General features: G+C 37.3%; 1 protein-coding gene across 1 annotated transcript in view; it reads right to left on the minus strand.

Moving 5' to 3' along the window:
- LOC150086310 (ER degradation-enhancing alpha-mannosidase-like protein 1) overlaps nucleotides 1-24,467 on the minus strand; it is a 96,447-nt gene that overhangs the window by 66,415 nt on the left and 5,565 nt on the right. Inside the window, exons 2-3 of the mRNA XM_090373826.1 lie at nucleotides 9,448-9,520; nucleotides 3,597-3,700 (exon numbers count right to left, since the gene is read on the minus strand). Coding sequence (XP_090229952.1) covers nucleotides 3,597-3,700; nucleotides 9,448-9,520 — 177 coding nt within the window. The remainder of the gene's footprint in view (nucleotides 1-3,596; nucleotides 3,701-9,447; nucleotides 9,521-24,467) is intronic.

Here is a 24,467-nt window from a genome sequence, read left to right on the forward strand (position 1 = left end):
GACTATACTCCTAGCAGCATTAGCATACAAAAAAAAAAAGTAAGAATTTGAAGTTTTTTGTAACCCTAACAACACATTCCACATAATTGCTTATGGCCTTTCTTTTCTCTGGGGATTTTCTAATAGGATATTCCTGTAGTTCTACAACTTTCTGTATAGTAGTTCTTCATCATGTTCCCATGGTCTTAATTGTATCTAAATTTAAGGTGGAATTGGACAAATACTTAAAAGAAATAGACATATAATATGAAGGTGGGCACTGTTTACATCCCCTTTTGCACCCCACTAACACTGCAAAACCTTGTTTCCTCTCATAATTTTACAATACTAATACTAATAGCATAGCCTCAGCAGCCATCCAGTCACAGCTAGTAAAACAGAAGCAACAAGATAATACACCAGATGCTCCAAAAACTTCCTAGTGCATTACAAAAAATGACCCACACAGCTTAATAGAAGATATTATATTATGTTATTTTTGGATTTTAGGAGCATTAGCAACTAAGGCCATATTGCTCCGGGATATGCGGTGGTCATTCCCTGACCTTTCCACATTTGGTGGTGACGGGCTCGAACCCCGGTCTAATCAAGAAGCATGTGCTACGCACTGCTGCTCCTTCCCACCTGGCTACGGAGGCGCCAATATAATAATAATAGAAGATATGAAAAAACCAATATTTTTTTAATAATCTTGTATTAAAAACTATGAAGTTTTTAATACAGTTTTAATACAGTTGTGAAGTTTGGACATTAACGAGTAAAGATGAGCGGTTGTTGAGAGTGTTCGAGCGTAGAATTTTGCAAAACGTCTTTGGGCCCATACAAGATGTTGATGGATCCTGGAAGATCAGAATGAACCACGAACTTGACAATCTTATTCAGGGTGTAGACATCAGATTTGTGAAGAACCAGAGACTTGCCTGGTTGGAACATGTTATGACAATAGATGACAGCAGAACAACTAAGAGGATAATGGAATGGAAACCTATCGGTAGGAGGGATAGAGGAAGACCACAGAAAAGATGGATGGATGACATAGAAGAGGACTTAAAGACCATGAGAATAAGACGTTGGAGAACTTTGACTTCTGGGAGGGCTTACTGGTGGAACATCGTTGAGAAGGCTAAGACCCACCTCGGGTTATAACGCTAGAAGAAGTTATTTTTTAAAGAATTTTCTATAAAACCATCGCATTTATTCACAATTTTACCAAACGTTTATAAAGCAGTCATGTATTAATATTTTTTTCTTTTTTTGAAAAAAAAGAAAAAGAATATGAAGTTTTACGTTCACAGCTACAAATTATTTTTCAGCGAATTTCTATAAAACCAACAATTTTCTTATAAAAATTCATTTATCACAATTCTATGAATTTCCTATGAAAGAGAACAAGGGAGCAACATACAAACTACTTAGAACAGTTTTCTCTTGTTTTTTCACAGTAACTATTTAGTCTCTGTGGGAAGTCAACAAGCATGGATTCAAGTTTCTGTAGACAAAAGATCAACTGGAGTATGCAATACAACAAACAGAACAGAACAGAAAACAGGAGTGCACGTATAGGCAAATACTAAGATTGCTTTGAAGCACAAGGCTTCTTTAACTATGAATTAGTTCATTAAATTGCAAGACAAACAGCACAGCCGAAAAAAGAAAACGGCAATTCATGCAATTACTGTATTTGTTTAAGTTTGCCATTTTGAAAGTGAATTCTGTACTTATATCTCGGATTATACTGCTGTTTTACATTTATTTTAAATTAAAAACCCCTTACTGTGGCTCCTAAAGTTAATAAATATCATACAGATATATTTTATTTTATTTATTTTATTTTTTTGGCCGTTGCTGTATAAGCCTGCTTTCTACTAATATGCCTCTACTAATGCTAATCCAAACTACACTGGTATGCAAAACTTAAGGACGACACTATTTCTAAAGGTTACAAACACAAAATCTTTACTTAAGGTACTCTTTAGTAATGAGAGTAGATTCAGTCTCAGCAGCGATTCTGGACATCAGCTAATCTGGTGAGAGATTGGCACACAGTATCGCTCCGCAAACATCACTGAAAGGGATCGATATGGTGGTTGAGGTGTTCTCGTCTGGGGAGACGTTATCTTGGAGGGACATACACAATTCCAGATACTGGAAGGCAATACTGTAACCAGTGCAAGCTACTGTACTGAGGTAATCCTTCCCCATGTGCATCTGTTCCGAGGTGCCATTGGCCCCAAGTTCGTGTTTATGGATGATAACGCCACACCCCATCGCACTGCAGCTGTTGATATGCTGTTGACTGCAGCTTTTGGAAAGTGAGGACATTGTTCGTATGGATTGGCCTGCCCATTTCTCCCAATCTAAATCCGATCGAACACATATGGGACGCTCTGGGGAGACACCTAGCGGCACGTCTACACCCACCAGAAAATGTTCACCAGCTGAAGACGCCACTGACAGAGGAATGGATGATGTTACTGCAAGAAATTATCAACAACATTGTTCTAAGTATGGACAGGCGGTGCAAAGCTGCATAGACATTAGGGGTGGCCAGATCTCCTACTGAGGACCATCTCTTCCCTTTGTTCCATCTTTGGCAATGATGCATCTGTATCATGGCAGCCGGTGCTATATTGCCATTTTTGAATGAAGTCCCTCTGTACCGTTTTGTTTCTGTTTTGTGTCGGTGTTGTTTCCTTCATTATTTCTGTACTTCACGAGGTTCCTTTGGTATGCTTTTCCCATATCCAGGCCACCCCTATGAGAAGCTACAGGTGAAAACCTGACTGGTTCTTAAATTTTGCACACCAGTGAATTATATTAGGGTCACCTGGAAAGTTAATTCGTATGCCCATGTGTATTGGGTCTGTAAATTGTATGTGTTATCTGTTCGATTTGCCTGTTTTTGCTGGACGAAAAACCCCAGTTTCTGGGGGGGGGGGAACCTTGCTATCTACACCCGAGACTGACTAACTCAGCCATGGAGTGAAAAAAGCCCATAAAAGTTCCTCACTTCATCGATAGAATTCGGACCAGGGCTTTTCCACCTGGTGTGGAGAAGATGGTGATATACCACTGTGCTGACCAAACTTGATATAATAAAGAAAATAGTAAGCAGGAATGTATTAATGATAGAATATACCATTGGATCGTCAATATGTTTATGTTTTTTATGTGCACTTAATAAAATTGCCTCATTATTTCTGCATTAAATATATTAAAAATAAAACTTTCTAGATAATGGAAAAATAATGGCACCCTGAATCCCCAAAGGTGCCGTTATTCTGCAAGTCTACTGTATATGGGATTTTCTTGGGTTATGGCTGTTATACTTCTACACAAAAAAAGGCTGGTAAAACAATGTATCCCCACACATCTTATAGATGTTAAATCAAGCTCTTGCTATCGGATGAATTAATTTTAAGCTCTATGCATTATGGAAATAAATGTCTTGTAATAAAACTTTGGAAGAATTTGAATAAGCAACCAATCTAATTGAATATAGGAACAAGGCATTTTATACTTGCAGCCTTAATGAAGGCTGCAAGTATAAACAGTCCCTTCCCTAAACAGTCTACTTCTGCAATTTATTTCCTTACCTTATATTAGCTTCAAAGACCTGAACAGTGCTATCCTTATCAAACGAGACATATTCCAGCACTAATTTGACTGCATTTTGAAATTCACTAACATTGCCCATTACCTAAAATTGAGGAATGGTAAGAAAAATTCATATATGAAGAATTTGTGAAAATTATGCATAAATCGATACACTGAATTCAAAATCAGTTTATTTACAGGATTCAAGATATAGCTATAGAATTAATTAAGAAAACAAAAAGATGTAGGTATAGGTACAGAATTCCAAAACCAGCAACCTTCAGGAGTTGAAAGTTGCTAGTTTTTGGATTTCTCCGGTTTTCAGGCAATAAATCAGCCTAACTAATCTAACCCCTGTGCAATCGTATATACTTTCATAGTTAAATAGAACATATTTTGCTGTTATATGCATTTATCACTATTTTAAAGTTGATATTTAAGTAAAATAAAGTGGATATAATAAACTAAAATATAATAAATTAATAATATAAATATAATATTTTATATTTATTTAATATAATAATTTATATAATAAATCTGAGGAAGTCAAGATTCTAGACAGGAAAAAAAATTGGAAGGAAAAATTTAAGGTTGGTTAGAAATATTTCTATTTGCCAATTTGTTTTGTCATTGAGAACAATAAAACAAAGTATTTTAGTATTAATAGTGGCAAATGATGCAAGAAAGCAAGCTTATACAGATTCAGCCAAAAAAAACCATTTCACCTATCCATCCTCTCCAATAGTTTTTCTAATTGAGAACTGGGGTGGGGGGCAGTTGCCCTCTGAATCACAGCCTTTCAAAATGCACTGCTTGCTTGATGTTTGTGGAGCAATCAGATATGGGACATGATATTGCCGGGGGGGGGAATGTCTGTGTGTGCATGATGTAAGGAGTGTGAGGAAATGAGGCAACAACTCAGCGTTATTATGGGCCTTTATGACAGCTTGAAGGACAGGGTGGATGCCTTCGAAGGATCTAAATTGAGGGGCCCATTAAGCTCTCAGCTGCCCACATCAATGCCAGAGCTTGCACTTAATCACGCAACACAGTGGCAACCCCCAAGGTAGAATACACTGGTCCCACAGGAACTAGTAGTTGTTGGTGACTCTATTGTCAGGGAAACAGGGAACATGCTGTGTAAAAGGGATAGGTGGAACAGAACCAGGGTATGTCTGTCAGGGGCAAAGGTGATGACGTTGTAGAGCAGATATCATCTTTCAATGGCACAAAAGGTGATATTGTTGTACACGGCATATATGATATTAAGAGTAGGAGACTGGCACAATTACAGGTCACCATTGAAAAAAAAGCCGTGAATTAGGGTTCAATTCGAAAGTAACTGCAATTCTGCCCAGACACGATAGGAGGGAGTATATGATGAGAGCCTTGTCAATCAATTCGGCGCTGGAAAGATTGTACAAGGCTCAAGGGGTAGAATTTTTTTCAGCCTGGTCTGTACTTGTTAACAGGAGAGACTGCTTCTACAGGGATGGAATACACTTAAATAGAAAGGGTGCAAGAATATTTGCTGATGCTATCGAGGCAGCGTTAGGTGGGTCAGAAAACTGCTAGCTTGGGAAGATACAAGGACTAACAGTAGCCACTGGCAGAGGTGAAAGTGATTCTTGCACTGCTTCTATTGGAATGAGCAGCAGCCTGGAAAACAAGATGCAGGATATTTCAGAGATTGCTGGGAGTCATTGCAGTACAAGTAAACATGGGTTGTGTTAATGTAGCTAAGAATAGGAACAGGTGCATGTATACTTGCATGTACACCAATGCTAGGAGTTTGGTAAATAAATTTGATGAATTTGAGGTATTGCTAAGAACATCAAAGGCAAATATTGTTGGGATATCAGAGACGTGGTGTCACACAGATATAAGGAAGGCAGAACTGGAATTTGGAGAGTACAATGTGTACAGGAAGGATAGACATGATAGAAAGGGAGGAGGGGTTATGCTATTAGTTAAGAAACACACAAAATCCAAGGAAGTGAAGCCATTCGACATCGCTGGGCAGTGCAGTGTCGAGTCAGTTTGGTGTGACATAAGCATTGGGAGATCACAATTGAGAGTAGGAGTGTGTTATAGACCTAATTACACTTATGAGTATAATAAGAAACTGTATAGGGAAATAGAGTAGGCCAGTAAATCACAGAGTCTTATAATGGGGGATTTTAACTTCCCAGATATTGACTGGAATTTGTGGGTTGGTCACTCACACACTAGCAAAGCTTTTGTGGATTTATTGGATGATTGTTTTCTACATCAGCATGTTCGGGAGGCAACTAATGGGAGTAATACTTGTGATCTGATTATCAGTAGTGATTCTTCATGCATTAAGAATCTGAAGATAAAGGAACCACTAGGTGGCAGTGATCACAGTGTGCTGAAGTGGGATTTACTCAAAGAGGTAACTACCATCAGGGGTAAAGAGAACGATTTTTGCTCTTGTAAAAGCAATTACGGTGGTCTGAGACAGTATTTAAATTCTATATGGTGGGACCAACTGACGATGTTACCAACAGCAAATTCAAAATGGGAAGCATTCAAAGAATTTATCTTGGAAGCTACTAGGCTTTACATACCAACTAAGAAATATTGTTCAAGGTTTAAGCCCAAATGGATGTCAGATGAACTAATGAGACATACGGCAGAGAAGAAAAATGCATGGGATACATATAAATTAATGGATGACATGGAAGCCTACGATAGATATAAGCTGGTCTGTAACCAAGTCACAAAGGAGATTAGGCAGGCAACGGCAGATTATGAGAAATCCTTGGCAAAGGATACAAAGAAACTCAACAAAGAGTTCTTTACCTATGTAAACTCTAGAAGGAAAGGGATGAATCAGATTGGTCCAATGGATATTGATGGTTCAACTATTGATGATTCTGCTCAGGTGGCTAACAAACTAAATGAGTATTTTGCATCTACATTTACCCATGAGGAGTTATTCATGGAGGAGAATGCCAGAGGTGAGTTAAACACTGGCAGTGAGCTAGATGATTTTGTAATAACTGAGAGGAAAGTGGAGGAGAAATTGCTGAAGATAAACATAAAAAGGCACCCGGGGTGGACGGGATCTATCCAGTTATATTAGAGGAGGCAGCAAAGGAAGTAAGCAAACCCTTAGCCATAATTATGAGAGCTTCTTTGGACTCAGAGGAGGTGCCCATGGACTGGAGATGTGCAAATGTGACTCCAATTCACAAAGGAGGAGGATCAAAGGGCGACACAAGTAATTATAGACTTGTTAGTTTAACTTCTATTCCAGGAAAATTAATGGAGGCACTGGTTAAAGAAGCACTGCAGGATCATCTAGACAAGGTCTCGGACACAGCATGATTTTGCTAAGGGAAAGTCTTGCCTGACCAATTTGATTGGATACTATGATGCAGTCACAAAAGAGCTGGATGCAAGGAATAACTTTGATATTATATACTTGGATCTTAGAAAGGCTTTTGATACTGTTGCACATTGTAGACTGCTGCACAAATTGAAGCAGTGTGGCATTGGAGGCAAATTGCTGCTATGGATAAAGGGGTGGTTGAGCGGGAGAAGACAGAGAGTGGTAATCAATGGACACTGCTCATCATGGACTAATGTTATTAGTGGAGTTTCTCAGGGTTCAGTGTTGGGTCCATTGTTGTTTTCTGTATTTATAAATGATATTGATGAAAGTATCAAGCTTAATGTCCAAGTTTGCAGATGATACAAAGGTTGGCAGGGTTGTTAAGGGCACTAATGACAGTACGCTGCTGCTGCAACAGGATCTAGAAAAGTTGAGCAGATGGGCTGAGAGGTGGCAAATGAAGTTTAACATTGACAAATGTAAAGTACTGCATATGGGAAGCAGTAACTCCAGAGGGACGTATCAACTCTGTGGTACTACACTCACAGTGGTAGAGAATGAAAAGGATCTGGGGGTAATTGTGCAAGCAGATATGAAGTTTTTTGAGCAGTGCAGATGGTCTGCAAGAGTAGCTCATAGTGTCTTGTCAATGATATACAGGAATTTTTCTAGCAAGGATAAAGAGGTGATTATCCCCTCGTATAAGGTAATGGTGAGGCCACACCTTGAGCACTATATACAGGTCTGGAGGCCTCATTTTAAGAAGGATGTAGAGCTGTTGGAACAAGTACAGAGAAGGGCAACAAGATTAGTAAATGAAACAAAGGGTTGCTCTTACGAAGAAAGGCTTTAAATTTTGCAAATTACAGTGTCTGGAGACCAGGCACCTGCGAGGTGATCTGTTTGAGGTGAATAAAGCCTTGAATGGTTTGAGCATGCTCAATGCTGATGGGATTCTTCCTCTTGCTCAGAATAATCACCTGAGAGGTCATAAATTCAAATTGAGGAAAGACAGTTGTAGGATAGATGTGTGAAAGTTTGCCTTTAGCCAGTGGGTAGTTGGTTGGTGGAACAGACTTCCATCCTTTGTTATGGAAGTTGATAGCCTGAATAAATTGAAGGCTGAGCTGGACAGGTATTTGGAATGAACGGAGGAGTGAAATGGGAGCATATTTTTTTTTGGCCGATGTTGCATAAGCTTGCATTCTTACATCATATGACTCTGCTAATGCTAATTCTTCCTTGAGTTTATTGAAACTGTCCAATTCCACAAAAACAGATGGTAGCTTGTTCTAGCAATTAACCACCCATTGGTTGAAGGCAAACTTCTGCACATCTATCCTGAAACCATCCTCAACTTGATTTTATACCACCTTATATGTGTATTCTCAGCAAGAAGAATCCTATCAACATTGAGCTTGCTGAAACCATTCAAGGCTCTATACACCTCCATCAGATCACCTCGCAAGTGCCTCGTCTCCAGACACTGAAATTTGCAGATATTAAGCCTTTCTTCGTAAGAGCAACCTTTTGTTCCAGTCACAAATCTCGCTGCCCTTCTCTGTACCTGTTCCAGCAGATCTACATCCTTACTGAAATGAGTCTCCAACACTGTATGCAGTACTCAAGATGTGGCCTGACCATTGCCTTATACAATGGGATAATCACATCCTTATCCCTTCTAGCAAAATTCCAATGAAAAAAACTACATGGGCTGTTCTGGTAGCCTGTCTGCACTGCTGAGAGAGCTGCATATCTGACTGCACAGTTAACCCCAGGTCCTTTTCATTTTCCACTACCCTGAGTGTAGTACCACAGTTGATACATTACTTTGGGATTACTGCTACCCACATGCAGTACCTTGCATTCGTCAATGTTAAACTTCTATTGCCTTTTCTCACCTATCTGCCTAATTGTTTTTCTTGACTTTGTTGCAGCAGTATACCTTAACCACCAAAGTTTGTATCTGCAAACATAGATATTAAGCCTGATATACTCTCATTAATATCATTAATAAATAAAAAATAATAATGGGCCCAGCATCAAGTCCTGTGGAACTCCACTAATAACATTAATCCATGAAGAGCAGTGTCCACTGATAATCACTCTGTCTTCTCCCACTCAACCATCATTTTATCCATAGCCATAACTTGCTCTTAATGCCCCATTGCTCCAATTTATACAGCAACCTCTTATGAGCAGTAGTATCAAAAGTTTTCCTGAAATCCAAGTATATGATATCAATATATTTGAAGAAGAGCTTTTAGTTTTTCCACCAAAAACTTGAGAAATCTCCATCAAAAAAGGATCAAGATGATTCACCACTACAGATTTTTGTATGAATGTCACTAGATTAAAGTGTTACAGAATTACCAGATCAGTGTCATATATAAATATTCAATCTTTAAATAAAAATTTTCAGCAATTAAATCATTTTATATAATTTCTATCATTATCTGTTTTGAATACGAGAAAAGTATTATACTTACAGCAAGAGTATCCAAACAATCAATAAGAGTTAGACTGTACCCTCCCAAAACATCATTTATATTGATGTTGGACCTAGGGGCAAAAAAATGAATAAAATTATGCTCTATATTTACAATATAATTGAGCAACAAAATTGATCCCTTATTACCAAACAGAACATGCTTTACTAAACTCAAATTCAGAATCCATTTAATACTAGAAATTTTAATAAAAGTACCCAAAGGTTATTCAAATTAAATATACAACCATCAAATGGGGAGATAAGTTTAGACCAGTGCCCTTTTTGTCACAATTCCAGAAATTGCAGTGTATGGAAACTAGGTACCTATGAGGAGACCTGAACGAGGTGTTTAAGGCTTTGAATGGATTGAGTAAAATAAATGATGATAGCATCTTTACTCATGCTTAGACAATACACATAAGGAGGCATAAAGTGGGATAGGATGTATTGTAGATGTGCAAAAATTTACTTTTAGCTTGAGAGCAATTGATTGTTTACAACCAATTTCCATCTGGCATTGTGGGAGTAGACAGTGTGAATAAATTTAAGGGAGGATTGAACAAAATATTGTCAGGAATAAGCAGGTGATGTGGCCATCTCTCCATTTTTTTTTTTTTTTTTTTTTTTTTTGCTGATGCTGTATACGCTTGCTTCCTTGCATCATTGCCAATATTAATACTAAAATTATACTTTCTCTCATTACCTCTGTAATTTAACATTACAGGCTGTACCCTCCAAGCTTAGAGTATTTGTCACTCAACAACATCCCAGCTTGGGATATTGCTGAACAACAAATACTCTAAAGCAGTTTTGTAAATTTCTAAGCATACGGCAAAGTTTATTAAACGAGGCATCTGAAGTTTTGTAAGTTACTGTTTGGAAAGCAAGCATCTATGCAATGACATCATAGTTGTCCAAGGCTTTAAAAGAGTTGAGTATGTTAAATGCTGAGGGCATCTTTAAGAGGGAATGTTGTAAAATAATATCCAAAAATTTTTGCCTTTCTTTAAAAAGGATTGGAAGTTTATCTAAATTTAAAGTCTAAACAAATACTTGAGAGAAATATGTAAATGAAAGGTGATACTGGTTACTTTTTTTTTTTTTTTGGGAGTGGGGGTGATGCTACTACGTAACTATCTTCCTTGAATCATTTTGATGACCAAGGAAGCATGACATAAATGAAGAAAATAACATTCAAACGAAGAGAAGTAAATCAGGTTTATAGATCTCAATACAGTGGCATAGATAATCTGGCAGACTACCAACAAATTTCAATTCACTGCTGCATCTTAAGCAGCATATTAGGAGTTAATTGGACAACGGTGAAAGTAATCCTGTCTCTCAGTTCACTGGGAGATTTTAGTAGCAGCAGGTGATAAGCTCCATCTTTCATGAAGATAATTAAAGTAATTATAGAAACCCAACATAAAGAAAGCAGGAAATCTGTTGTTTCTGTCATGCTCAAAAATTAATCATAATAGAGGAGCTCCTATTGGGTCAGATAAATTTATAAATTTGGGGGCCTTAGACAAAATGTGCAGTTTCTTACAGAGTATATTAGGAAATCGACCAAGATATCAACGAGGAATATAACAACTTTCTGAAAGTGATAAAGCCCAAGAAACCTATAGGGAAAAAGAAATCCAAAGAAGAAAAAATTGGTCAAGAAACACTTGTTATGATGGAACTGAAGGCAAAAAATGAAGAGCAAGATAAACACTGACAAGGAAAAAATTGAATATACTGAGTTATGCAAAGCCATTAGAAAGAGACTCAGAGAGGACATAAGAAGATTTAACACAAGAAAAGTAGAACAAGCATTAAGGGAAAACAAAGGATTTAAATCAGCAGCCATGAGCAGTAATACAGAAAGACAAATGATACTGAAACTGAAGAATAGCGATGGTGTACTTATAAACAGCAGAGAAGGCATAATTCAAATAGCAGAAGACTACTATAGAGAATTATACAAGGAGCGAGGGAATGATGCCAGCAGTGGGGAAGATGGATTGCAACACATACGACATACCCAATATTCTTCCTGATGAGGTAGAACATCAGGAATATGCTCACACTACACACACAAGGTGACATAACATGCATTGAAGAAAATGAAGAATCAGAAAGCCCTGGGAGATGATGAAGTTACTGTAGAGTTGTTAAAATTAGGAGGAAGAGACATAACACAAAACTGGCAAGGCTCTTCACAAAGTGCATTAAAAAAGTGTGATGCCTAAGCAGTGGAATAATGCAATCATAGTTTTGCTGCATAAGAAAGGAGATAAATCAGAAATTGGAAATTATAGACCAATTAGCTTGTTATCCCACATCTACAAGTTGTTCACAAGGGTCATTACTAACAGATTAGAAAGAATATCTGATGAGAATCAACTGAAAGAGTAAGCTGGCTTTAGGACTGGATTCCCAACTATGGATCACCTTCACGTAATATCACAGCTAATGGAGAAAGCAAATGAATATAAAACACCATTATGCCTGGCATTTGTGGATTATGAAAAGGCATTTGACTCCATACAGCATAAGGCAATGTTTCAGGCACTGGAAAGACAAGGCATAGATACCCCACATATGATTTTGAAGAAAATATATGAGAATGCTACCTCCTTTATTAGACTAGACAAAGACAGTAGGAAATTTAAAATCGAGAAAGGAGTTCGACAAGGGGAGACAATATCTCCGAAGCTGTTTACTGCTGCCCTTGAGGAAGCTTTCAGAAGATTAGACTGGTCACAGAAAGGAGTCAATGTGAACAGAGAGTACATAAACCATTTACGATTTGCAGATGACATTGTGGTCATAAGCCATGATCCCAAAGAATTACATGAAAATCTTAATCAGTTATGAACAGTTAGTAAGGATTTTGGACTAAAGATGAATATGGCTAAAACAAAAGTAATGATGAACAAGTATGCCACAGAAAGGAAAATTATGATTGAAGGAGGAGTAATTGAAAACTTGGAGTCATATACTTATCTGGGACAAGTTATTAGCTGTAATAATGATAAATGGCTGGAAGTCAAGAGAAGAATAAATTTTGGATGGATAGCATTCAGGAAATATAGTCACATACTGAAGAGCAATATTCCAGTTTGTCGAAATGTAAAATAATGAACCAATGTATACTCCCCACCATGACTTATGGAAGTGAAACTTGGGCACTCACTAAAAGAATGGAAGAGAAGCTGAGAACTACACAGCAAAGAATGGAACGAATTATATTGGGAATCAGACTGTTAGATAAGAAGAGAAACAAATGGATTAGGCAGAAACTCAAGTAAAGGACATTCTTATCAAAACTAAAGAACTAAAATGGTCTTGGGCAGGACACACAGCTCGAAGACATGATGACAGATGGACTAAGAAAATAACAGAATGGTACCCAAGAGGAGCTAGAAGAAAACCTGGAAGACAAAGGCGGAGATGGGTAGATGAAATTCATGAGTTTGTGGGTAGTAAATGGATGGCCAGTGCTAAAAACAGAAGGAACTGGAAAGTTGCTGGAGAGGCCTTCATCATGCAGTGGATTGAAAATGGCTGATGATGATGATGATATTAGGAAAACATTTTAAAATAATAAGCCTTAAAACACTGTTCTGTATAGTGTATTGCAATCTAAAGCAACCGTTTACACATACCTGATTTAAAAATAGACTGATTTATCCAGGAATAAATTTAACCCAGCATCACATGTAAGAGGAAGTGTAGTAGTATTTGTACTGGTTTAAATGTAATCCTGGCTAATCTAGTGGCCTTTACATCATATTTAGAGATCTGTTTCCAACAGAAGAACTTCCAACTACAATTAAAATAGGATAGGCTTACCCCCCCTCCCACACAAACTTTTTCCTTTTCTCAACCTTACACCCACCCTCTTCTGTCAATGACAGATCCTCATCCCCGCTAACAATACCATTCTTTAAATATGAATGAAAAATGAAGATTATTAGATTAAATAATCCTCCTTTAACATCCAATGAATGTTCCTCTGCTATAACTGATAGTAACAGCTCATAAGCTTCTTCCTATGCACAAGTTGCTAGTCTTTCCTTCCTCAGATCAGTAGGTTAAAAAAAAATCTGAGAAATACAACTATAAACTCTATGTCTTTACTATTTCCAGTGCCATTCTACCTTAATACAATACTGTGTATCAATAATAGTTTAATTTGGAAGAAACCTATGATGAGCAAAGGTCACCAAATGTTAAAGTGTATAGTGCAACAATAAAAAGGCCACACCTTTGCCTTGTCCTATAGCATTATGGAATATGCTATAGAGCAGTATCATTTCACTCAAAAAGAAACTGAGGAAGAACTTCTGTCATAGGATTCCATCCATTTAATAATGAAGTATGACATAGCCAATCTAGAGTGATAATTTTAGACACTGTTAAGCTTCGGTGTGCAGTTAGTCATTGATTCACATACAGTATAACGTGCAGAGCTCTGTATCAGGCTGGATCAGATAATTTTAATGTGTACTGTCAAGTGTTCCCCTTCCCCCCTATGCAAGCTACTTTAATTTCTCCTGTCATTACCACTGAACCATATGTTCAGCCATATGTTACAGTTCCCAGGGGACTGTAACATATGGTTGAATATTTTCATGATAGTATAATCTCAAATTGATATTCTGATTTTAAAAAAATGAATGTTTTAGAGTAGAATTTGTGGTCATCATACTCCTCATTTTTGAATCTATGTGATTACTCCTTATGAGAATTTAAGGATAATACAGCCACTCCTCGACTTACGTAAGGGTTGCATTCCATGGAACTCTACGTAAGTCAGAATTTCCCTAAATCTAAATGCTTATGCAGCACTCACAAATTTGATTGAAGCAAAAAAGAAATGTTCAACAAACATGTAAATAGAATTATTTATTCATTTTTTTTTGTTCATACGCAGGAAAAATTACAAAAGTGTATAAAATTACAAAAAGAGAGAGGAGACAGGCATAATGTCAGGAAGTTTTACCTTTTGAGCATTGTTGCCAGAATTAACTCTAGCTGATAAGCACGCAGCCATGGAAGTTAAGGGATGTAGAGATTTAGAAGGGTTTTTTCCAACAAGTCACAAAATTTCTCTGCAGCTGCAAAATCGACACTGGCAACTTCACTGCATACTTTAATGTTTTGGAAACCAGTGCGATGCTGGAACCTATTAAACCACCCGTTGCTTGCCACGAACTTGGCTTGAAGTTTGCCGTACTTATCCTTAATATCTTCATAGATACTTCTTGCTTTTGCTTGAATGCCCATTGGACTCAGGGACACTTACTTCTGAATCTGATTTTCCATCCATATTATTAATAGCTTTTCCTTCTTCGATATAGCACCTGAACGCTGTTTTGTGATCACTGATCTTAAATGCATTGATCCTTTAACATGTCCTTTTATATGCACATTGTCCCTTAAAATAGTATTCACTGTTGAAGCAGCGAGACCTAATTCCGTACAATAGATGACAAACTTTGTCCTGCTTCATACTTCTTAATCATTTTCATCTTCATTTCTAAATCAATTTTGTTTTGTTTCCTAGCACTGCCAGCACTTGCACTTTCCATTGGTCCCTTTCCCGTCACCATTGTAATAAGTAAATAGGAATGAAGAGAAGATTCTGAAAATTTATTTGTTTTTTTATATGATTTGAGGATTTCAGTGAAGAGGAACTCATTTCACCATAATACCGTAATGTAAAAACCCCCAGAATTCCAGTTATCGGTATTATTGCAAATGCAATAAGATTGAGTTTACTATCCATTTATAATAGATTGTGCCAACAGAAAAGCCCAATAAACCAGAAATTGCAAATTGTTTTATGGTAGTGAGTTCCAGAAATATGCTTTAGAAAAATATCGCAAAGGCATTCAAAATTGATTCTTATAATGGAACATATGAAAGTGTAGTGCAATTTCTATTATAAAAATTACCTTTTAGAGAGATAAATAACTTAGTTATATAGCGAAATTTTCAACTTCCAAGGTCTTTGAACGAATTACCAAAAAAAAAAAAAACCAATGTGTTATTGGGCTCACATTACGATATTTTCATGATACTTCCATTTATTCCTACGGGATGCAAAATATGTTTCCACGATTTTTTTAAGTTTGCACCGGCCAGCAAAAACTTGCATAAAGTACAGCTCTAAAATTGTTTTTGCAGACCAGCCACTAGAGTGCCCACTGGACCAAACCTATTGATAGCTGTCTAGGAGCATCTGGATCAGCTAGATACAGTAAGTCCCCAATATATGTAAGAGGTACATTCCAGGACTTCTTATGTAAGTCAAGTTTTATGTAACTCTGGAATGGCTAATAAAATATTGCTGCTATTATATCCCTGATATGCCAAAATTACAAAAACCATATAACATCCTCAGAAGAAAAACAGTTATATTTTTAATTAGTTCAATTAAAACTTTATCGGGGGACAGCAGTGAAAGTAGCCAGGGTGGCACATAAGAAAAGAAAACATAAAAATAAGAAAAAAAAGCATGTTATTGTACTGTAAAAAGTATTTTGCAGCTTTGGTTATTATGATTAACTTCATTGGTGCCGGTCCCTTCACTGCTTCTCGTATTCTGTCTTTGTCCTTTATTAGATTTGTTAGTGCCAACAGTGTTCACTGTTGACAATGACAAATCTAAATTCTGTGCGATACTCGTTAATGTTTGACCATTTTTGTACATCCTTTATTATTTTAATTTTCTGATCCAAATCGATTGCTTTCCTTTTCTTGGTAGATTTACTAGTACTGCTGTCACTTATTCTCTTGGTCAGCACTATGATAACGGTCAAAATGAAATTTTCTGTAAAGAACTTCACAAGGTTATCACCTCACACAAGCTCACATTTTACTAAAGCACATTTCTGGAAGTCACTACCATAAAACAATAAAAACAAACTGCAGTTTCTGGTTCATTGGGCTTTCCCGTTGCAATCTATTATAAACAGGTAGTAAACTCGATCTTACTGCATTTGTAATAGTACCAATAGCTGGAATTCTGTGGGTTTTTATGTTATTATGATAAAATGTAACCCTCACTGAAATCTTCAATCATATAAAAAAACAAATTTTCAGAATCTTCTCTTCATTCCTATTTTTTAAGCTTGTTTACTCTGTGTCTCACTTGTGCAATTTGTGCATGCTGTGTTTGTCATTACTGATTTTTTTTTTTTTTTTTTTACTGTTTTAAATTTTACAATCCTAAAAAAAAAAAAAAAAAATTTTTGGGTGAAAAAAAAATTTACGTATGTCCGAAGTTACTTAACTTGGGATTACATAAGTCAGGGACTTACTGTAATAATCTCGCTTCCACAAATCTGCCAGCTGGTGACTGTAGGGTTTGCTTGTTTGTTGTTTGAGAGCATTAGCAACTAAGGCCATATTGCTCCGGGATATGCGGTGGTCATTCCCTGACCTTTCCGCATCGTCCGTATTTGGTGGTGACTGGCTCGAACCCCGGTCTAATCAAGAAGCGTGTGCTATGCACTGTGGCTTCTTCCCACCTGGTTACGGAGGTGCCTGACTGTAGGGAATCCACGCAGTATGTGTATGGGAGACATTGTGAAAGCAGCTTTATATCAAAGAGCTGGATGTATCTTGCTGTTTCTATGTCCAATCATTCACATAACACGTTCCCTCCCTCATTCTTACTTTATCTACTGAATGGATCACAAATGTTGAAATTCATAGATAAATTCATTTGCAAAAATGATGTAAGTCTCCCAAAAACTTTCTCATCTGTTTCACAAATATATAAGGTCTCAGTTCCAGTCTCAATGATATCCATCCTATCTACAATCTGCCAAGTCAAACTTACTTTTTCTGACAGAATCTTAATTACTGGTTGCCTCAACCACTGCTCATCTCAGTTGCCCTAAGTATCGGCACTATGATTCCTTTCACTTCAAAGGTGATATGTGTATGTCCACTCTGATTTCTTTTCAGAGACTTTGCAACTTTAAATCTCATTCCCCCTATTACCTCAAATTCATCTGTTACCTCTATCATTCTCCAAACTCTCTTAATCATTCAGAAATTTTTGATTTACTTCCTTTGGAACCCTACCTGAGGCTTTTGCAGTTATTAATGACCTCACATAGCTTCATTTACTTAGCAGAATACCAGACAATTCTAAATACACACCTGATACTTGATCTTTTTCTTACCAGCAACCCTTCTCTAGGCACCTCTGATCATAATTTGGTAATGGCTTTTTCCCCAATGGAGTCTCTCTCTCTCTCTCTCTCTCTCTCTCTCTCTCTCTCTCTCTCTCCATAAGCACATCACAAATATCACAACCTCTGCATCAAAAACACACACTGAGTTTTCCTTTTCACTCAGTGTTACTTTTCTTAAAAACTAACACTGAGTGAAAAGGAAAACTCAGTGTTTTTTTTTTTTTTTTTTTTTGCCCTACCAAGGAATACTGTTCACACATCTAGGATGTGTGCGCCGAAAAGCTTTCTCAAGCTTCCAAATTCCATTCAAAAGAGGCTGTCCTCTTTCTTTTCATTCTTTAATTAATGACTAATTAATGACCTGATTAATTAATGACCCATCTCTTACAGTCTTTCCACTCTGTCTCACAAACAGTTTCTAGTGCATGCCTCTTCTATAGAACTATATTCAACCAGTCTGAACATGTTTCAACCAATCAGCATCCATTCACTGTCGAATTTCATACCCATAGAACCAACTTTTCCTCTTCCACAGTAGCAGTGATCTCACCAGCTCCCACTGCTTCAACTTCAGAAGCAGTGACAAGTGGGTCAGAAAAGTGCTAGCTTGGTGGGGAGGGGATACACAGACTAATAGATAAACTGGAGCTGCAAGCAGAGGAGAAAGTGGTTCTTACACTGCTTTTATTGGAACATGCAGCAGCCTGGAAAGCAACGTGTCAGAAATTTCTGGCCCAGCTGTGGTTCATCATGGAACAAGTAAATACATCATAGGCTGTGTTAGTAAATAAGAGTAAGAATATGTGCATGTATACTTGCATGAAAACTAATGATAGGAGAATTGTAAATAAATCTGATGAATTTGAAGTACTGATTAAGTCATCAGATGCAGACGTAAGGACAGCACAGACATGGTATCACTCAGACATGAATTTGAATGAGGGGAGTACAATGTATAAAAGAAAGACAGACAGGAAGGGTGAGAGGTTAAGAAGCATATTAAATCTAAGGCAGTGCATCCAGTCAACATGGGTGATCAGTGCAATGTCGAATCGGTCTGATGTGATGTAAGCACTGGGAAAACAAAACTGACAGTTGGAGTGTGTTATCTGCTTAATGACTGTGATGAGTATACCAAAGAGCTTATACAGAGAAATAGTGGACCAATAAATAAGAATATCTCACACGTGGAGGATTTTATATGTCCAGATGTTAACTAGAATTTGTGGGTTGATCACTCACACACTAGCAAAACTTGTAGGTTTCTTGGATAACTGTTTTCTATAGCAGCATGTTAGAAAGGCAACAAGAGGAAGTAATACCCTTGATCTGGTTATCAGCAGTGATAATTCATGTATTAGGAATTTGCAAATAAAAGAACCACTAGGTGGCAGTGATTACAGTGCACTGATCTGGGATTTACTTAAAGATATAACTGTCATCAAGGGTAAAGGGAAGGGTTTTTGCTTTTATAAGGCAGTCTTTAAATTCTATGCAGTGGGAGCAACTGATGATGTTACCAACAGCAAATTCTAAATGGGAGGCATTCGGGGAAGTAATCATAGAAGCTACTAGGCTTATCATATCAAGGAAGAAATACTGTTCAAGGCTTAGACTTAAATGGATATCAGATGAACTACTGAGACATGTGGCAGAGAAAAGTACATGCCATGCATATAAACTATCAGGTGATACAGATGCCTATGGTATGTATAAATTAATCTGTAATCAAATCACAAAGGAGGTTAGGCAACATAAGGCACATTATGCGAAATCTCTGGCAAAGAATGCAAACAAAAGCAGCAAAGACTTCTATGCTTATATTAATAGTAGAAGGAAGGGATCTAATCACATTGGGTTGCAGGATAGATGGCTGCTCAGGTTGCTGATAAATTAAATAAGTACTTTGCATCTACATTCACACATGTGGGAGCTAAATGACTGTTATAAATGAAAGGACAGTGGAAGAGAAATTGTTGAAGCTGAACATAAAAGAGGTGGCTACAGTCAATAGAATCTATCCACTTATATTAAGGGAGACAGTAAGGGAGATAAACAAACCCTTAGCAATAATTATCAGCACATTCTTAGGTTCAGAGAAGATCCCTATAGACTGGAGATGTGCAAATGTATCCCCAATTCATAAAGGGGGATCAAAAGGAAACAAGAGTAATACATAACTGTTAGCTTAATGTCTGTTCCTTGGAAAATAATGGATTCATTGGTTAAAGAAGTAATGCGGGATCATCTAGACAAGACTGCAGTAATAATTCAGGCACAGCATGGGTGTGTTAAGGGGTGGTCTTGTCTAACCAATCTGATAGGTTACTATGTTGCAGTGACCAAGAAACTGGATGCAAAAAAGAATTTTGATATCATATTATTATTATTGTTAGCCATATGGTGCAAGGAAGCCTGAGGCTTTTGCTGCACCAGCCAAAATTTTTTTTTGCCCTGGGGGAGAGAGAGGGGGTCAGAAGTAGAAGGGAATCACCAAGAAAGAAAAGAATGAAGATATCCAGCTCAGGACCCTGGGTATGCCAAGCCCATACTCACTAGATGTGAGCCCCTGAGGTTACTTGGATTTCAGGAAGGCTTTTGATACTGTTGCACTTAAAAGACTGCTGTACAAACTGGAGCAATGTAGTATTAAGGGCAAGTTACTGCTATGGATAAAGGGGTGGTTAAGTGTAAGAAGACAGAGTGGTTATTAATAGGCACTGCTCTTCGTGGACTAATATTGTTAGCTAGAAGTAGCGCTGGGTCTATTGTTGTTTTCAATATTTATCCATGATATTGATTAAGGTATATCAGGCTTAATGTCTATGTTTATGTTTGCAGATTGTTAACCACCCAGCCAACCTTGGCAGGGTGGTTAACAACAGTCATAAGGGTGAGCTACTGCAACATGATCTAAGGTAATTGGGTCAATGAGTGAGAAAGGGCAGTTGAAGTTTAACATTGACAAATGCAAGGTACTGCATGTGTGCAAAAAGGAACAGTGTGGCATTAAGGGAAAGTTACTGCTATGGATAAAGGGATGGTTAAGTGGAAGAAGACAACTATGAAGTTTTCTGAGCAGTAAAGACAGGCTACCAGAGCAGCACATGGGGTCTTGTCAATTATATGCAGAAATTTTGCTAGCAAGGATAAGGAGGCAATTATCCCCTTGTATAAGGCAATGGTCCAGCCACACCCCGAGTACTGCATACAGGTCTGGAGTCCTCATTTTTGGAAGAATGTAGAGTTCCTGGAATGAGTACAGAAAAGGGCAACAACATTGCTGCAGGGAACAAAGGGTTGCTCTTACCAAGAAAGGCTTAATTTCTGGAAATTGCAGCATCTGGGGACTAGCCAATTGTGAGGTGATCTGATTGAGGCATATAAGACTGTGAATGGTTTCAGCAAGCTCAATGCAGATGGCATTCTTCCTCTTGCTCAGATTACGCCGTTGCCATTAGCCAGCAGGTGGTTGATTGCTGGAAGAAACTTACATCTGTCGTTGTGGAAGTTGATAGCTTAAATAAATTCAAGGAAGAATTGGACAAAACTTTTGGAGCAAATTGGAATTTTTTTTTTTTTTTTTTGGCTGATGCTGTATAAGCTTGCTTTCTTGCATCATATGCCTCTACTAATGCTAAAAGACAGAGTGGTTATCAATGGGCACTGCTCTTCGTGCACTAATGTTATTAGTGTAGTCCTCCAGGGTTTTGTGCTGCGCCCTTTGTTGTTGTTTTCAATAAAATACGAAGCAATTTTTAATCATTAAAATATTTTTTTAATGAAGTTATATCAGGCTTAATGTCACTGGTTAAAGAAGTAATTCTTTAACCAGTGACATAAAGTAATAAAAGATGTTGGCAGATGATACAAATAAAAAGGTTGGCAGGATAGTTAATGACAGTGGTGTAGGTATGCTACTGCAACAAGGTCAAGGGAAAAAAAAAAAAAAAATTAGGCAAATGGGCTGAGAAATGGCAATAAACATTTAACATTGACAAATGCAAGTTATAGCATATGGATAGCTGTAATCCCAGAGTAACTTATCAACCGTATGGTATTACATTCAGGGTAGTGTAAAATGAAAAAAGACCTGGTGTAATTGTGCAGTCAGATATGAAATCTCTGAGCAGTGCAAACATGCTACCATAATGGGATTTTGTCAATGAAACTTTGCTAGCAGGGATGAGGAGATTATCCCCTTGTTCACGGCCATTGTTAGGCCACATCTTCAGTACTGTATACAGGTCTGAAGCCTCAGTTTAGGAAGGATACAGATCTGCTGGAATGGGTGCGGAGAAGGGCAACTATATTGGTGAAGGGAACAAAATGCTGCTCTTATCTAGAAAGGTTTCAGTTCTGCAAAATGGCATTCTTCCTCTTGCTGAGACTACACACGAGGGGTCTGTTTGTTTGTTATTTGGTTTTTAGGAGCATTAGCAACTAAAGCCATATTGCTCCGGGGATATGCGGTGGTCATTCCCTGACCTTTCTGCATCCTCCATATTTGGTGGTCATGGGCTCGAACCGCAGTCTAATCAAGAAGCGTGTGCTACGCACTGCTGCTCCTGCACACCTGGCTACGGAGGTACCACATGAGGGGTCAAAAATTCAAGTTGAGGAAGGATGGTTGCAGGACAGATGTGCGCAAGTTTGCCTTGAGCCAGTGGATGGTTGATTGTTGGAACAGGCTTCCATCTGTTGTTGTGGAAGCAGATTGAATAAATTGAAGGAAGAACTAGACAAATTCTTGGAGGGTATTGATGGGTGAACTCTAGTTTTTTTTTTTGTTTTTTTGCTGATGCTATGTAAAGTTTGCTTCCTTGCATCATTTGCCATTACTACTACTATTGTAGTAGTAGTACATTTGTGTATGGGGCTTACCTTACACAAAATACCTTTTGTGTATGGGGCTTCGTTAAAAATAAAAAAACAGAACAACCATATGAGCACCTCCACCCCACTTCAGCTGTCCTTTGTTGGAAAATCCAATCCCTTGATGCCTTTTGTCACCTTCTAACAGGTACTGCTCACCATGATAACATTTACCATGGTACATTGGTAAATTCCTCTCCCAGTGCTCCAAAGCCATCCCTCATTATAGTGCAAATTGTAAAAGAGCAACAAAATAAATTTCTACTTCTAATAAGAGATTAAATTATACTACACTCCAGGTAAATTTTTGAGGAAAAAAATGGTCAAGTTTATTGAAACAAGTTAGAAAGAAAACCTTACAAAAAAATTCCAATAATCCAGCCATTTAGACGCCAATTTTCATGGTGTTTTTCTGCCAGGATTTTGAAACATGGTGAAATCATATTTTGAAACATTGTGAATCATATTGTCGAAATCCACAAGAATTTCGAAATGCCGTGAAAGTCAATAGATCATGTTTATTTGTTTCTATTTTACTATTCATTATCAGACTAACTGGCATATCCAATTTCTCATTGCTAACAATATTACAATAATAAGCACAACAAAACAAAGACATTCCAATGCACATTAACTAGAGTTTTATTTATTGATTGATTAAATTAAAAACTGTGTGTTATAAACCAACATCATGGTTCTTTGTCAGTGGGTTATTATAAATAAGTAAATTGATAGAATTTATATAATTCTGCAATGACAGAATCACTCAGCTTATGATACACACATTGTTAATGTTACAATTTCGGACGCTGATGGCCTATATCTTCAGTCAGCTAATACATATAAAATCTTTTTAGAAACCAGGCATATTGCTCTCTTTGTTTGGTTAGAAACTAAAAGAATAGAAGAAAGATTTTCTGATAATGGTTTCCCAATGGTAAAACATGAACACGAAATTATGTTCTATTTGAATGAAAGAATTACTGTTGCCGAAATATGGCAAAAAAAAAGCATAAAATATTTAACAGATATATGCTGCTTATATGGTGTACTTAATTAACATTTAGTACACTATATAAGCTTGATTAATTAAGCTTTAGTACACTATATAAGTTTGATATAATAGAAAAGTGTGGTCAAAATATATTGTTACCATATAACTGCAGTATCTCATATTGTGATATGACAACACAAAGGCTGTTACCCATGATACACTAATTTAATTAATTATTTTAACTAATTTTGTTATCCACAATACCTTAGTGCCCCTCCTTTTTTTACCCCTTGAAATGCATGTGAGAATTTATTTTCTTTTTTTCATGTTGGGTGAATGTAATAATACACACAATTACATCATGGAATGATGGATTGTTGACAGTGTCTGGATCCATCTACAAACAAGGATGACACAAAGAGTACAAGTCAATTTACACCAATAATTTAGACAAGAAGACCCTCCAAAGAAGATGCATCTGCAATGAGAAGGAATTCTTTGCAAAATGCAACATAAAAGACTAAAAAGTCATCAACCAGAAATCAGAAGTTCAATTCACCAAGGAACCTACTGCCAAATCACTAGATCTTGTAAATGGTCCACAGAGTTTAGAATACCTTGTTCAACAATGCAAAAGAATACAAATATGAAGTTCAAGAGTTAACAGACAATCGGGGACAGGATACCAGAGCAAGCATTTTGCCTTGAATACTAAGGCAAACAGCTTTACTATACCCATTCCTCTCGAATTCCTGTTTTCCTTTTAGATTTGCCCCCACAATATCCAGGCCTGGAGCAGGCCTAGATTGCTCCTCCCCATCCAATTTTTTCTTAAACATCCCAAAGGGATTTGAGTGAATTCAGATCTGAGCTAGAAATGGTTCACCACATTATTCTCCTTAAACCATTGTTGTGAACATGCTTTATGACATGGAACCACGTTAC

The sequence above is a fragment of the Mastigoproctus giganteus genome, chromosome 5 (assembly GCF_048544385.1).
Source record: "Mastigoproctus giganteus isolate SK-2022 chromosome 5, ASM4854438v1, whole genome shotgun sequence".
Taxonomy (NCBI): domain Eukaryota; kingdom Metazoa; phylum Arthropoda; class Arachnida; order Uropygi; family Thelyphonidae; genus Mastigoproctus; species Mastigoproctus giganteus.